At 39.1% G+C, this 16,559-nt stretch overlaps 1 protein-coding gene across 2 annotated transcripts in view; it reads left to right on the top strand.

Moving 5' to 3' along the window:
* The window catches only part of Srgap2 (SLIT-ROBO Rho GTPase activating protein 2), a 240,927-nt gene that overhangs the window by 106,779 nt on the left and 117,589 nt on the right, over positions 1-16,559 (top strand). For both annotated transcript variants that reach the window (XM_026387464.2, XM_026387465.2), the window contains exon 4: positions 15,147-15,309. In XM_026387464.2, coding sequence (XP_026243249.1) covers positions 15,147-15,309 — 163 coding nt within the window. The remainder of the gene's footprint in view (positions 1-15,146; positions 15,310-16,559) is intronic.

Raw genomic sequence — 16,559 nt, 5'->3', positions numbered from 1 at the left:
CATGACACTGACATTTTTTGGAGCACTCAGCCCAATTATTTTATGTGTCCCTAAATTTGATATTTCTATTAATTATTGCTATTACCTTATGATAAGATTCAGGTTGTAGATGTCTGGCAGGAAGCCATGGGGGTCATTTCTTAGGCTTGTAAGTGCAGCCTAGTAGAACTCATTGCTGATGATTTGTCCTATTACTGGTGATGTTAACTTTGACCATTTGGCTAAAAGTGGGATCTACCAGGTTGCTTCATTGAAAAGTCAATTCTGTTCTGTGCTTTGTAAATTAAGCGTATATTGTGGAGAGATACTTTGAGACCATGTGTGAATATCGGGTACTGTAAAGCCCTTCACTTCCCTCGTTTTAGCATCCATTGATAATCCTTATTTGAGTCAAGTATTATTACAGTGGTTACCAAATAGTCATTTTTCCAGTTGTCATCATTCCTTCTACATTTATCAATTGGAATTTTATAGTAAAAAAGAGATTTCCCATCACCCCCATTTTTTGGGGGGGTCTGGTTGGTTGTTTCTATCAATGTGAACTTGTGAATTTTATTTTATTCAACAGGCTGTAATCCTTTACCATCTTTATTTACTTTAATATTCATATGGCTCCAGATTTGCCCACTGGAGTCCCATCAAGATGGCCCCCAAGTCCTTTTGACATGAGTCATGTCATTTCTTTGAGTATTTCCTTAATTTCTAGCACAAGATGTTCCAGTTCATCTTGTACTTTTCTTGCTTTGGCTCTGGAGTCAGTCTTTTTTTCAGAGAGCCTTGTTGCTTTTGTGTGGTAGGGTATTTAGAAACTATGGGTGCTGAGTGTGTTATTTGTTACTGGACTACTATTACTTTTAGCCCCTCTCAGCAGACAGGTAGTAGGTAGATGTATGCATACCCCTGCCCCATGTACTTCTATGCCCACATCTCTTTCTATCTATCTATCTATCTATCTATCTACTCCTCAACTTAGATGGAATTCCACCCTGATAAACCCATGGTAAACTGAAAATAAGTCAAAACTACATTTAGTGCATCCAACTTACTGAATATCATCACTTAGCAACCGAGTACACTGTGGAGTATCTGTTGTTTGCACTCATGATCTCTCATGGCTGACAAGGAATGATGGCTCTCTGCTGCTGTCCAGAATCACCACAGAGAATTATATCACGTGTAGCTAGCCTGCAAAAAGATCAAAATTCAGAATTTAAAGTATAGTTTCTACTGAATGTATATTGCTCTCATACCACTGTGAAGTCAAAAAAATCCCAATAAGTTGAACCGTCATTAATTCAGATACTGTATTTATAAATATTAAAACCTGTGAGTTCACAAAATATCTTTGATTTCACTCAAATGCCATGTTACATTTAATTTTCTCCCCTTTCCATGTTTGTAACTGTTTTCTGAACAGTGAGGAAAAAGTCTCCTCTCATGCATAATATTTTCAATTAGTTGCTTAGTCTTAGACTGTATAGAGCATAGTTTCAAACTTGCTAACCTATGCCTCTGGAAAAAACTTACAGATTTTAATACTGGTTTATAGTAATTTTTGTTTTCAACCTTGAGGGTGAAAACAGTATTCAAAAGTTAGTTCATAAGGTCTTTCTAAACCCCAGAAGTTCAGTTTGGCTTGCTTGTTCTTTCTTTCTATCTATCCATCCATCCACCCATCTATCCATCTATCCTGGGAATCAAATCCAGGAATGTTCTACCTCTGAGTTAAATCCCCTGTTCTTTTAATTTTATTTCAAAACTGGGTCTTGCTAAGTTGCTCAGGGTTTGCTTGAATTTGAGATCCTCCTGCCTGAGCCTCTCCAATCACTGGGATTCCAAGGTGTATGTACTGTATGCCTGGCTGCTATAATATTTGTTTGAAATACAATTTGGTTTATTTATTTGTATTTATTTTTTTTTTTCCTTCCAGAACGAGCTTTTGCCTAATCCATTCTGTTGACTAGAGATTGGCCGCAGGAGAAGTGAGGGACCTGCTTATCCACAAACTAAATCAGGGCATTAACAGAAGTCAGTGCTGGGATCATAGACCAGATGAGGAATGTGCTCTGCAGACCTCCTGTAGACATTTCCCCTTGTTCCTGGGTCAACCCTAACTCTGGGCAAACCATGCTGCAAGTGAGAACCCTTGCCCATTTCTACCAAGTTGTCTACTCTCTCACATTCTCCCTGCCATTCTGGTGATCACTCCTTTGCATTTAGGGAACCCAGGATCCAGCTGTCATGTCAGCCCTGGGCTATGATTGGGCAGACTGTTTCTACTTTTGTAACATGCTGACTTAAGACCTTTGGAGATCTTGCTCTGGTCCCTCGGGGTGAAGTCCTAGGGCATTGTTCACGGACATCCAACCTTGCAGAATGTTAGACCTGTTACTAGACTGTTTGCTGTCTCCCTGTTCTAATACCCTGCTATTTCATTGGTTGACTTTATTTACTCAGATGCTTTGACCCTTCTAAAACTCCTTTATATCAATTCTGACCTGGCCATCTTCTCCTTTCTGTCTGGGAATGGCTTCCAGATTCCCCATGTATCCTTCATACTCCATCTCCCACACACTCATTTTATTTCTCTTTCCTCTAGACACATATAACCTGGTCAGTACTGCTGATTCCAGCTGTTCTGAATCTTGCCTACAGCTTAAGTTCAAAAACAGATGGGCCCAAAGCTTCCTAGATGCTATGCCAATTTCCATTGCATGAAAACAAATTACTGAAAAGCATCAGGAAATTTTAGACTAGTTTTGGGGTTTGAGTCTGTGTCTTCCCCCTTCATTCTTCTATCCACCCCATCCCCTTCTCCTTATACCTTATCCCTTTATATCACTTCTTTGTATGCCTCCCTTAGCAAAGGCTGGTTTCTAAAACTTTTACCCCCATTTAACTCTGTGTGTTGATAGGTTTAATCAATGAGGTGGTACTCTGCTGTCATATATACCTAATTGAAATAAATTTTTAAAAAGAATAATTTAGAGGAAGTTACATCTGAACTGGATTTCCAAAAACAGAGTTATATTAGCAAACAAAGAGTTATATTAGCAAAGACTCAAGGGCAGTATTTCAGAAAGAGGGAAAGGTACGTATGCAAAGAAATGGATTCAAACAGCATTTTGGCATAGAATTGAAAGTAGTTTGTGTTGATATGAGAAAAAAGGAGAATGAGAAAAATATCAAGGGTAGAAAGATGAGCAGGCACAGATCATGAGAATCCTTCCTGCAGTACAGACAAACCTGGACTTAAATGTTCCACACAGTAATATAGGAAAGACAATTGGGGAACAGTAAGTTTGGATACAGGGAAACCATTTAAAATGTTACAGCCATGTTGTCATATTGTTGAATATTACAAATGCAGAAACCTCTTTACCAAGGAATTTAAGGATTTTATCATATTGACATGCATACAAGCAGAACATAATTTTCAAAATTGTACTTTATATTTTAGGTTGTACTGGAAAAAATTGAAATACAATAAATATTGATCAGTGGGGGAAGAAAATCAAGCTGGAATTGTTGATGTCTTTCTAATTGTCTATGTCCTGTGTGAATCTTCCACAGAGAACTAAGGGATTTATATCCTTTTTGGTCATATAGAGAAGGTGGGACTTGGCTTCTGTGTTGTTGGGCAAAGAAGTCACCCACTTGGGAATAAAGTTGATGGTCCTCTATTGGTTTTACTGATCAGAATACAACAACAACAACAACAACAACAACAAAAAACCAGTGCCATTCTCACTACCTATCCTTGTAGGGAGCATGTAGACATTCCCCATAGGCAAGGAGTGTGTTCCTTGGGAAGCAGCAACATTGCCACATACACATTAATTTCAAAATTCCCATTCTTGGAATTTACCAAGGGTTTTCTCGTTTTCTCCGGATGTTCTGAAGAACACTGTTGAACTCAGCATTTATGGTCACCCTAAATATGAGAGGAAGAGAACCAACATGGGGGGGGGCACTTACCTTACAGGTGCATAACAAAGATATTGAAGATCATTTATAACCATCAGGAGGAAGATATTGGTATAGGCTAGTAATTATTGAGTGCCCATTATAACCAGAGTACTAGGCACTGTAGGAACTGTCTTCCAGAGAAGTCCCCAGGGGATGGGCTTCCAGAAGTTTATGGATTCCTTGATTTACATGTAAATTGTGACGTTTATGTATGTACATTTTCCTCCCTTTCTCCTTTCCTTCTTTCTTTGGAAGAAAATACTTGGAAGAAAATCCTCCGATTCTCAAAAGGGTCTGGAGTGTGTAATTATCTCTTAGAATGTAGGACCATTTTTGATTGTGAATGTGTAGGCTAGAATGCACACATACACAAGCGTTTGCATTATTAAATAAATAACTTTTACAAAACAGTACTTATTTTCACTCTTTGTGATATACTCTGATATTTCTACTTCATTCTTTTGTTCTGTTCCACTTTTATATTTCATTTTTTGAGAAATACTAGTTGTCAATTGATTTTCTAAATATATTTTTTACTTGTAGGTGGACAGAATACCTTCATTTCATTTTTATGTGGTGCTGAGGATCGAACTCAGTGCCCTCTGCATGCCAGGCAAGCGCTGTACCACTGAGCACAACCTCAGCCAGTAAATTGATTAAAAAAAAAAAAAAACTCCATAATTGAGTTGTATCCTACAATTTGAACAACATCATTTTAAGAGCATCAGTTTTTAAATTTGGAGCATATATAAAACTGCCTGGGCTGCTTCTTTAAAAGGCAGATTTCTGGACATTGCTCTGGTGAATTATAATCTCTGTTAAGGAGCATGAGAATCCACATTTAAACAAACACTCCAGTCATTCTGATGCAGTGTGATTTGGGGTCCTGAAGACTCATACTTTGAGAAACCGCTGTCTTTTGAGCTTAGGAGCCTGGCTATTTAAGGCTTCTATCTCATACTTGCCTCAAGGTGGTAAGTGGTTTTGGGGATCATCCAAATCCAGGCCAGGAATCCTCTCATTACAGACTCATCCATGCCGACTCCCGGATCTTAATATTTCTTTTTTATTTGTTTATTTTATATTTATTTGTTCTTTTTAGTTATACATGACATTAAGTATATTTTGACATTTATACAAACATGGAATTATCATTCTACTTCATATTTCTTGATAGTTCTCTTTTAAATGTCTGTCGTGGCTCTTATTAAGGCAAATAAGGGGTTAACTGAGGCCGCAGAATAGAGAATGAAGGGTCATTTTACAGAGTGGCTGGGGTGTGGCACAGCCCTCTAGTAGGTGCCCAAAGCCAGTCCCAAATTAGAATAGGGTAGGATTCAAAACTGCTTTTCCTCTGCACTTGCCTTTCATGTGTAACCGCATGCAGTGTGTCAACATGCTTTCCGGCGCCGTTAGGCACCAGCGATTTTGCTCCCTCTGAGTTCAGGGACCCTTGGTATTCCTGTTATGTGTTGTCTTAGAATAGCTGTGTGCTCTGGGGCTCTGAGCACCTTCCGTTAACTCCTGCAGCACCAGGCCTTTGTAGATGCTGAGGGGTTTCTGGTTGAAATATAACAACCACCACAATGAAATAAGAAAACATTTGCTAGTCAGGAGACCTGGGTGCTTGCTTTGCTCCACACTATCTATGTGACCTCAGGTTCCCCAAGTCTCAGTCTCCTCACTTAGAAAATGATAGGTTTGGTCTAGACTCTGAACCATTTTGAAAGTCTCTGCTAGCTCTGAAATTCCATGATTCTATTTTTTATACCCTCTGGCTTTGCAGTTTAAAATTCTTTCATGTCTCAATTAGGTTAGGCACAGCAGATTTACTGAGTTTGGGAATTTCCAGAGAATCAGGTGATAAATTAAGAGAAGCAAAATATATTCCTATTTAGTGCACTGAAGAAGTAGGAAATTTATAAAACAAGTTCATTGTCAAATTGAGTAATTTTGGGAATTTTGGGGTGTGTTTGTAAAGACTCTAGCTACTTTGTTTTGTGGGTGTAAATTCATTGTGTGGGCTGTTGGGTAATAGTATTAGTTGTTACAATAATTAGAAATGATGATGATATTGATTTTTAGTTGGAGAACACTTCCTGTCTATAAAGTTTTTTGTGGACATCACCTTGTTTGACTTGATCCTCACTGATCAGATGAGTCAGGCAGGTCAGGTCTGCTGTCCCCATTTATATTTTTAAACAGATAAGGGAAATTTGAGACCCAGAATACATTTGCTACTTATCCAAAATTACTTGGCTAGTAAATAGCAGAACTGAATCTGGGTCTTAAGTATAGGTTAAGGTGCTTTAGCGCCTGCTGTAATGGGATTCATAGTTCATCCAGATTCCTTAAGGACCTAAACTCAATAATTTGACCCACTAACCTGAAATTGAGTAGGGCATCTCTTACATCACCCAACCCTTTAAATTTTGCCAATAAAATATCAACCTGGTTAATAATATGCTGTAGTTCACAAGCCAATGGGCATATAAATTTGGTCACTCAACAACCACCCAGAGAGTGAGCACAAGATTCGTGCTGGAGCAGTTGATTAGGTAAGGTAGATGGAGACTGAAGATAAGAACTAACTATTCATTAAGTGAATCGTAGTCTTACTGTGCTCAACACTTATAGGATTTCTGTGTGGCTCTGGCATCTGGTTATTAGTCAATCTGATTCTTGGTTATAGGTGTTTATTGAACATTCCAAAATATACTCTCTCCTCAAGAGACTTCCTTCCAATAAAGGCAAGATAAATATTAAAATAACACATGAGAAGTGGTAATGATGCACACAGCTCATCTGATGACTATGGAGGTTTTATTCTGTTTAGCTCTGTAGTTATACAGGAGCTATATTTTCTTCATTGCTGTCATGACCAATGTAAAGGAACTTATTGTCCCAGGAACAAGAGGGGGAGACACCCTTATGGATGCTCTTTCTTCCCAGTGGCTTGTTGGCACTTGGCAAATTTAAGTACTGAATTGCTAGCCAGGAGGAGTTACTGGCTGTAGATCAAACTTCTCTTCTCATGCCTGGTGCCAGGGAGATGCCTGCTCCTAAGGGGGTGTTTACTGCTTTGAAAATAAGTGTGTGGATTTCTGAGTGACGTCATTTCACTTTGGCACTGACAGGTATTTATTTCTCTAGAATGAATTACCAGGGTTGAGCCAGACTGTCTGCCTCAGTCATCTTCCAAGGTTTCATTTATTTAAAAAATCTGCTAACACATCTGCATGGGTTTTTTTTTTTTTCTTCTTTCTCTGTATGTTTGTCGTGTTCTATAATTACTTATGGGGTTTCTGGTGACATCTTAATTAACTAGAGAAGAAAAAAACTGAAGATATAATTGTAGAGTTGTTCACAAGTTTTTCTATGGAATATGTGGACCCAACAGTCAGTGTAATATAGATGGTTATAGATTCTTTTTAAACCAAAAAACATGTTTGACTTTAATGTTCCTTGGCCATTGATCATACTTTTGTGATGCTTTCCCTCTTGATGTGGTGTTTTAGTTTCATTGAATGAATTGGGGTTCTAAGGTGTGAATTTAATTCCTAAGTGACTGTCTAGGCCATTCGTTCTACAGATCACACAGGAATTAAATGCTTAGACCTTGTCCTCCAGCATTTAGTTTGTGCCTAGAGTATACAAGGAGAGTCTAATAGCCACTTTGTTTATTCTTCCCTGCAGTTCTGAGAATATTATGCCAAGACATGGGTGTAAATGAAGGAAGGTCCATGCAGAGGCCTGGTGAGCAGGCAGGTCTTCTATGTCAGCCAGGTCAGGGTTTCACAATGGATTCATCCACACCAGTGGATGTGGTTACAGGTGATGGACAGTCCAGGAATAAGAAAGCCATATCTCTGATCCTAAAGGTTTACAAATGGGAGAAATAGATGAGAAATAAGAATGGTTATCTTTTTATCCCTAGTACACAGAACAGTGTTTGGTACACAGTAGGTGCTCAATTAGTATCTGTTGAATAAATGAAAGAAATGAGATCAGGGACTTAGAGGAGTCTAGACAATAAGATGTCAAAAATGTAGGCAAGAAATTTGGATTGCAGAGATTCAAATCTTGAGACTACAGTCTCATGGAATCTAAGGTCTTAAGAAGTATGAAGAATCTCCAGTTGCCTCCTCTCCCCTGTGATAGGGTGCCATGGAGTGGTCAAAGAGAAGGAAGAATCTCTTGTGTCATAAATTGAGTCAACTCCAGTGAGAGTCAATAGTGCCTCCCATTTGAGGGCCATTCCTAGTTCTCTGACCTAACCTAGAAGAACCTTGGTCCCATAACCATTCAGGAAATTGTAATTAAGCACTTAACAGATGTTGGACACGGTGCTAGTCCAGTTCTCTACTTCAAAGTAGAATCCTAAGCTCCCAGCTCTTGGGCATGACATTCCCCAAAGGGTGTGGCTAAGCTCTGTGGAACTAATCCAGAGCCACAAAAATCCTGTTTCCATACAGCAATTCCCCAAAACTTGATTATAGGGAACAATTTAGACTATTTTGAGTAAGGTGGGTATGCCACTGTTTGAATCCTTTCTAATCATCTGTTTAGGTTACTGAAGGCAGTTTGTGGTACTAACTTGAAAACTTGAAAGCTCATTTCTCCATACGTAAAATACATTATTTTTGCTTTTGGCACTTTTTCTGTCTCTGAACTCTCCCGACTCTGGTCTCATTGCTGGCAAAGCTGAAGCCAGAGCTGTGATAAGCCCAGAGGAGTGTGCCCGCCCCCTGTCTACCCTCTTCTCTGAAAGACGCCTCCAGGATGCCACTGTACTACTGGGTCAAAAAACCAGCAGTCGCCCTTACAGGCAGATTCTTTTTCAAGTCAGTTTCTACCTTGGGGATTCCCCCCCCCTTCTTTTAACACCTTCTCCAGCAAATCCAATCCATCCTCTGGCTTATCTGGGTCAGCAAGGGTCTGATTTTATGCATGGCACTGTCAGACCATAAATCCGCTGCAGCTTTGCCTCTCTATCCAGCCCGTCTGCTTCTGTCAGCATCAGCAAAATGCATAATAGAGAAAATAAGCCAGAAAGGCTAATAACACTCATCTGAATAAAATAATCTCTTTGGCTGCCTCAGTTCATTTCATTTTAATCAAGGTGCCAGGAGGGAATTTAGGTTAAAATAATCCAGCCTCCTCGTCACTAGCTTTCTATCCAACCATCACTAAATGATCTCTTTTATCAGGCATGCGCCTTATTTTTTTTAATCCTCCTCCTCATTGGATGCTTAATAACTTATATTGAATGATGTGTTGAAATCATTTGGGTTTTGTCTATCATCACAGATATGTCTATTTTTCAAAGTGAGAAATTCTATTATTCTTAGATGCATTGATATTTGGCAGCTCTCTACAGACTGGCAGGTTTGATAGGAATTCTGAGACAGTGGTGGGGGTTTGGAAGCTGCTGAGGCATCTAGGGTTCTGGCAATCTAGGCTCCCTTTTGGATGTCTTCCTGTCAACCTCAGCACATAGTACCCACTGTGGAATGCAGGACGGATCGTTCCACCTGGTCCCTTAGGGAAAGGATGGTGGAAGATTGAATTCTGCTCTCCCCTTGGTATCTCCCTCACGTCTTCCCAGAGACTTACAGCTGCTTTGTTAATTGCCTGTTTCTGCCATCTTATCCTAACCATTATTTGCTGAGGGCTGTGCATTTTCAGCAGGCTGCACTCTTGGCCCTGGCCCAGGGCTGGGTGAGGAGTGTGTTGGAAATTGATGAAAACTGAATCCTAGTTTGTTTGGAAATAATAATAATAATATTTCCTCACAATTTGTGTCGAGCTTTCATGTTGCTCTAGTCCTTTTGCAACCATCATCTCAGTTGATCCACAAACCCCCCTGAGAGTGCACAAGTCAGAGACCATTAGCCCCAGAAGGAACCCACTGCACCACAGCAAATGTAGAAGCTCAACCCTTCCATTAATGCCAGGCTTGTGCCACGCGTGCCATCTGCAGAGCCGTGAATGTAGCAATTAGGAATTAAATGTCATCTTAGGTTAGGAGAGCTTCCAGGATTTTATAGTCATGCATTGAAGATCTTTAGGAGCTAGATGTACACCAATGGACACATGTCCACGTTTTAGGTGAAACCAAACAGAAGGGATATGGAAAGGAGAAAGTCTGAATACAGTAGGCCAAGTTTATGGAGTTGGCTCTTCATTCTGGATATTTTAGTGAAATCCCTTTGAGCATTGTTGCTAAGTTTGTTGAACATTCATAAGTAGTCTAAATTGAGAGAGAAAAGCTGGGCTAATGTCTTTGAAACTAATGATTCAGCTGTGCAGGTTTATCTGTTCCAGTGCATTTGTAGTGATAATCCCTTCTGCAGATGCACAGCCGCCTTGCGACTTTCTGGGTCCCCTTTCTTGTGACTGGAGTCATCCCCTCTCCAGTATAGTATGATGTTTTCTTGATCTTCCCCCTGAAAATTTTTTTTAAGTAAGAAAAATACTTCTGGATATTTTGTCTGCTTTTTAGGGATTAGTGTTTGAGGAGGTTTGCAGCTGTTCAGCACATTCCTAAGGGATGCAGACCCTTGGCTTTAAATGCCCAAGTATTACACAACCTGGGGCTCTGGGGGCGGGGAAAGCAAAGACACTGTGCAAACAAATGATAGATGGAAAAGATATAAAGACAAATTTCAATCTCCCAACCAAACGAAGTTCCCTTGGCTCCAGCGGCCCCAAATAAAATAAGGCTGCAAAGCCGCTAGAGCAGGAAACCACTCTCACAGAGCCTTAATATGCTCCCTATGAAATCACGTCTCGTTGACTTGCTTATTTTCCAGCCCGAAGTGTGTTTCATCTTTGTTCATGTTGGCTGGGAAAATTGCCTGTGTATTTGCATTCCCCTCTCCCCACATTATCTTCACCTCTCTTACCCCACTGCCGCCCCAAAATAAATAAGTGAATTAATTAAAACACATCAGTGGAAAGGAGGAGTGTGTCTGAGAAAGCATACAGACTCAGAGAACCTGAAATATTGAAAAGTAAAAGGAAGCTTGGGAACCCCTAGAGGAAACAAGCAAGTTCTAATGTGTGTGTGTGTGTGTGTGTGTGTGTGTGTGTGTGTTTAAATCATAGACTGCTTTTGTAAAACAAAATTCTTGCATAGAACTTAAATATATGAAATAGATCAAAACAGTGGATTTTTTTTTTTTTTTTTTTTTTTTTTTGCAGTATCAGGGATTAAATCCAGGCCTCGTGCATGTAGGCAAGCGCTTTACTGGATCTAGTTTTAAAGCACACATTTATAAAAACCACTTATTACAGAGTCAATCACTGTGAACAATGAGGCTGTGCTTATGAACTAAAAATATTGAAATCAGAGTTGTGAATAAGTATTACAGTTTTTGTATCGGTTTCAGCATCCAAGTTATTTCTGGTTTTGGTTTGAGTTGTTCACTACCAAGAAAATTCTTACTCACACAGAGTTATTATAATCTTGAGATAGTTTTAAATTGATTCAGGTGCTTGAAAAAAACAATCTTTGTTTTAAAATTGAATCACTGTCAGGCATGATGGTGCATGTCTGTAATCCCAGTGGTTTGGGAGGCTAAGGCAGGAGGATCATGAGTTCAAGATCAGCCTAAGCAATTTAGCGAGGTTCTAAGCAACTCAGTGAGACCCTGTCTCTAAATAAAATAGAAAAAGGGCTGGGGATGTGGCTCAATCGTGGTACAAAAGAAAAAAAAATTAATCTCTAACATTACCCACCAGCTCTTCCCATCCCCCTTCATAACTATTAATTAGATAAGCCCCAACATGTATCATTAGCATTGTGTTAATTGATAATGAAATGATATGATATTGAGAAGATTGATTCTCACCAGCCAGCCATGATCTCCCATGAACCCAATTGTCAGCTTTCTGTGACACATAGTTGAACTTGGATGATTGTTGAGTTATGTGCTCACCTGTACAGCCTTTTCTAGGGAGGCACACACAGGCTTAAATGAAAAAGAAATAACCTGTGCAGAGCTACATCCATTCGAACTAATAGCACATTGTTTAGAAGTTCCATTGCATGCAGTGATTCTTTGTTCTGAGGCTTTCATACATAGAAGCTCTCCTAGTGGCCTAGGAGACATTTCAGTGTTGTCTAAGTCGGGGAACCTGGGTCCAGGGGCCTTGTTCATTTTAACGGGATTGCTCATTTGTATGAATGTTTTACAGTTTTAGTTGAAATGTGATTCTCAGTTAATTCCAGAGTTTCTCAGAACACAATTTAAAAGCCCCTATTCAGTGAAACCAATCAATCATAATAGCTGTTGCACTATATGTGATAGCAAGGCCCTGAGTTCCACCTCTCAGCATCACCAAAAAAAAAGTTCTCAGTACACTTCATAGCCTTAAGTGACAATGCATTTTATTTTAAAAGGTTCCCCCTTCAATGTATCACCAGGCTTAGAAGGCCACGCTCTCCCACTGAGCTATACCCCAGCCCCCACCTATCATGCTTGCTCATCCTTTCTTTTGAGGGTGCTTGGGGATATAAACATACATATTAGAGGCCTGGGGCTGTATATCTTGCATTCTTTTTTCATGATTGACTTTGATTTCCTTGGATGGTTTCTGCCTCTTGTGATCTATGGTGCCCTGTTTGTGAGCTAGCTGGCTCTTTGTTTAACTCGCCAGTATTCTGTCTTACTAGAGGTTTTTCTCTGTTTTCCACACTGCACTGGGATATTGGTGCCTTTATAACCACTGACACTCCTAATACTGTACCTTGTTTATTTAAGATACAAATATTTACGTATTTGTGGAATTGAATTGAAGCATCATGTTTGCATGCATAAAGCACAGTATGGATTCCCAACCCACATTTTCCTATAAGAAGCAGTTTGAAATCAGTTGTAAATTTAAGGTCTTGTGAGATCTGCCCTAATTTTAAAAAGCAAGTGTAATGGCCTGGTACATTCTTTGCTTCCTGAAGATGTGGGTATCTTGCCAAGAGAAACCATTTGATAAAAATGTAAAGTAGATTTTGGTGTTTTTTGTTTTGTTTTGTTTTTGTTTTAGAATAGTTAACTAAAACTGATTTGGTATCAATTTGAGAGGTTCTTTGCAATGGAAACATTGAAAACATGTGTTTAAATCTCTCACTATTTGATTTTTGGATTGTTTTCTGTTGACCTTTTTTTATCCAGATGCTAAACATTTTTACGAGTGAATTAATGACTTGTATGTCTCCCTCTGGCTAGTGTATTTTAAAATTCCCATATAAGTCTTTTAAAAATTCCCTAGAAAGGTAATTGACATAATGTCACAGTGATTGGCACATAAGTGTTAAGTTATTTTGTCTGTGGAAGTGTGATGCCTGGGTAAGGGAAAAGGACAAGTTTAGAACAGATTTCAGATGAGACTCTAAAGTTCTTTGGTTTGAAGCAACTTTTTAGATTGATTAGACAGATATTTGACTTGCTGGTCTTGTGTATGTGTATGCTGGTCTTATTGTTTTGTTTTGTTTTGTTTTGGGTACCAGGAATTGAACCCAGGGGCATTTTACCATTGCTCTACATCCTCATCTCTTTTTATTTATTTATTCATTTATTTTGAGAAAGGGTCTCACTAAATTTCTTAGGGCCTTACTGAGTTGCTGAGGCCAGCTTTGAACTTGTGACCTTTCTTCCTGGGTCTCCTGACTTGCTGAGATGATAGGCATGTGCCACCAAGCCTGCCTGGGTCTCCTGAGTTGCTGAGATGATAGGCATGTGCCACCAAGCCTGGCTGGTCTGGTATGTTGTAAAGCCTAAGTAGATATGGTCTAATTATGTGTTAGTTATTACTATGGAACTGGACATTCCAAGTTGAACTTTCAGCTTTACAAGTCACAGTTGCCCACCTGTGTCTAGCCTTGATGGACCAAGCCACTCTCAACTCCCTTCCTTTGTATTTGAAGACTGACTAGAGGAGCAAGAGGGGATTGAGTATCCTGGGTAGGATTCTTTTGAGTGGTTAAGAGCACGCTTTCCAATTATAGGTGTGCTTTTTGAACTCCTCTACTGCCACTTTTTAGCTGTGTGACCTGGAGGAAAGTTGTTTAATCAGATTTTTTTGTTTGTTTGGTTGGGTTTTTGTTTTCATTTTGGTCCACTTTTCCACCAGTGTGGTTAATAATACCCATCTCATCAGATAGTTGTGGTGTTTAAGTTAAACAACATGTGTAAAGGACTAGCTGTGTGCCAAATACTCATTATCCCTTGATAAACAGTATCACAAATTTTTCCTACTTTCTGTTTCTCTCCTTAAAGAAATCCAACTCCCAGATGCAGAAATTAGTACTGTTGCTTAAATTAGTACTGTGAGCTAAGTAACAGTTTTTCTTTTGGATCACATTGTTTTCATTTGAAGTGAACAACTAGGTTTAGCACTTTACCCCTCTGGATCTGTGAATATTTTGGAATACTTATGTTCAGATGAGGTTTGTGTTTTTGGTTATATGGGAAATGAGGTCATGGTTCACTCAATGAAATCAAATCTATTTGGATGTGTACCATGGAACTGAAGAGTTCCATGACTTTTTTATGGCAGTTGTCTCCAAAGTTGTTGTCATTGTATCCTACAACTTGTGAGGATTTAATTTGTAGTGCTCTAATGATTTTGTATCATCTAAGCCAGGTAATTTAAAGGCTAAGGTTATGGACTTCAGTGTCTGCAGAGAACTGTGGTTCTAGTCCCTAGCTATCTATTACTAACCATGCAATGGCTTGGGGGCAAGTGACGACCCCTCTGAGCTTTGGTTTTCTAATCAGTCAAATAGTGAAAATGGTAGTTCTGTTCTTAGGATGAAACAGTGGAGCTTAAATGAGTTAATACATTTAAAGTTCTAACAAATTCGTAGAACATGAGTGTTCAACAAATAATTCTGCTTCTTTCTCTTTCTCTTTCTTTTCTACTTTCCCTACCCTTTTCCCTCCCTCACTTCATGTTATTCTTATATTCTCTCTCTCTCTCTCTCTCTCTCTCTCTCTCTCTCTCTCTCTCTCTCTGGATTTTTAGAAAAAGAAAAAAGTAGGGATGCAACCTTCAGGAAAGACATCTTTCGGGTTTTGCTTTGATTTGTGGCATAGACTGTAATTGTATATGTTGGCCCTGGAATCTTACCAATATTTATTTATTAATTTACTTTTATTGCTGTTTCTCTGCAGGAAGGACCAGAATGTTCTTTCTCCAGTCAACTGTTGGAATCTCCTCTTAAACCAAGTGAAGCGGGAGAGCAGGGACCATACCACCCTGAGTGACATCTACCTGAATAATATAATTCCTCGATTTGTCCAAGTCAGCGAGGACTCAGGAAGACTCTTTAAGAAAGTACGTAGATATAGTGACGTTCTTGGCAGGAGCAGTGACACAGTCTTGTAAATAAGAGGAAGGATATCTTATTAGACTTTCCACTGACCATTCTTTGCTTCATATTCAGGGAGGAAAAAATTGTTGAATAAGCATTCTTTTCTTCCTTTCAGAACTCAAGTCCTGGGAAAGTTAACCATTATAAAGTACAATCCCAGAACTGGCACCATCTGTCATAATCTGCATGTTATTAATACTGTGTGTGTTTTGGTGGTTTCCTCAAGTGATTTGTGACATGGTTGGGATTTAGGGGACCTCAGTGTTGTTTCATGTTTTCCTCTTCTAGCTTATTTACCAAATTCATGTGTATTTGTGTTTTGGTTTTCGTTTTCTTTCCAAGTTCTCATCTTGGCCTAAGGTACGTGTGAATTTGGTTGTTTTTATCCTGATGTATCTTTGTTTGGGGTCTCTCCATGCTTTCTGAGGCTCAGTTTTTATCACGTTTCCTTGAGTGTAGGTTGAGAAATTTGACTAAGAAAACACTAAAAATAATTGTAATAATCTTAAAGAATTCCTGCTAAATTCACCTTTCCTATCAGTGGTGGAACCCACCTCTTAGAAACTCAGGAACTCAAGAAGAGTTTCTCAGTGGAGTCCTTTATTCATGAGGTTTGGTTACAAGTGGCAAAGGCCCCGACCATTATACACAGCATGCCATGCCTGAAACTCAATCTCTAACATCCCTAAAGACTTTCTAGAAGGTAAACAATCTTCCCACAAGTCACAGATAGAAAGAGCTATTTAGATTTCACTGGTTTCTGTTTGACAAAATCCAGTGTTAAGATTTGAGGTTGGCTGGGCATGACGGCACATGCCTGTTATCCTAGTGACTCCAGAGGCTAAGGAAGGAAGATCACAAGCTGGAGTTTAGCCTGAATAACTTGGTGAGACCTTGTCTCAAAATTGAAAATATTAAAAAAGAAAAGAAAAAACTGGGCAGTTAGCTCACTGGTAGAGCACTCCTGGGTTCTTTCCAGTATCACCAAAACCAAAACCAAAACTAAAAACCATACAGTGTTAATTAAAAAGAGGAAAAAAAAAAAAGATTTGAGGCTGAGAGAGAGAAGGCTGTGATAATCAGGATTGTCATTGAGATGGCTATACCTGTTGGAACACTTTTTTTCCTAACTTAATGTTAGGAAGTTTTCCATATTTCACTGGAATTAATACCCAATGTCTTCTGTATTGACCAGCCTCAAAAAGAACTGAGA

Source organism: Urocitellus parryii, chromosome 9 (assembly GCF_045843805.1).
Source record: "Urocitellus parryii isolate mUroPar1 chromosome 9, mUroPar1.hap1, whole genome shotgun sequence".
In the NCBI taxonomy this organism is placed as follows: Eukaryota; Metazoa; Chordata; class Mammalia; order Rodentia; family Sciuridae; genus Urocitellus; species Urocitellus parryii.
This window is presented reverse-complemented; position numbering and strand designations above follow the sequence as displayed.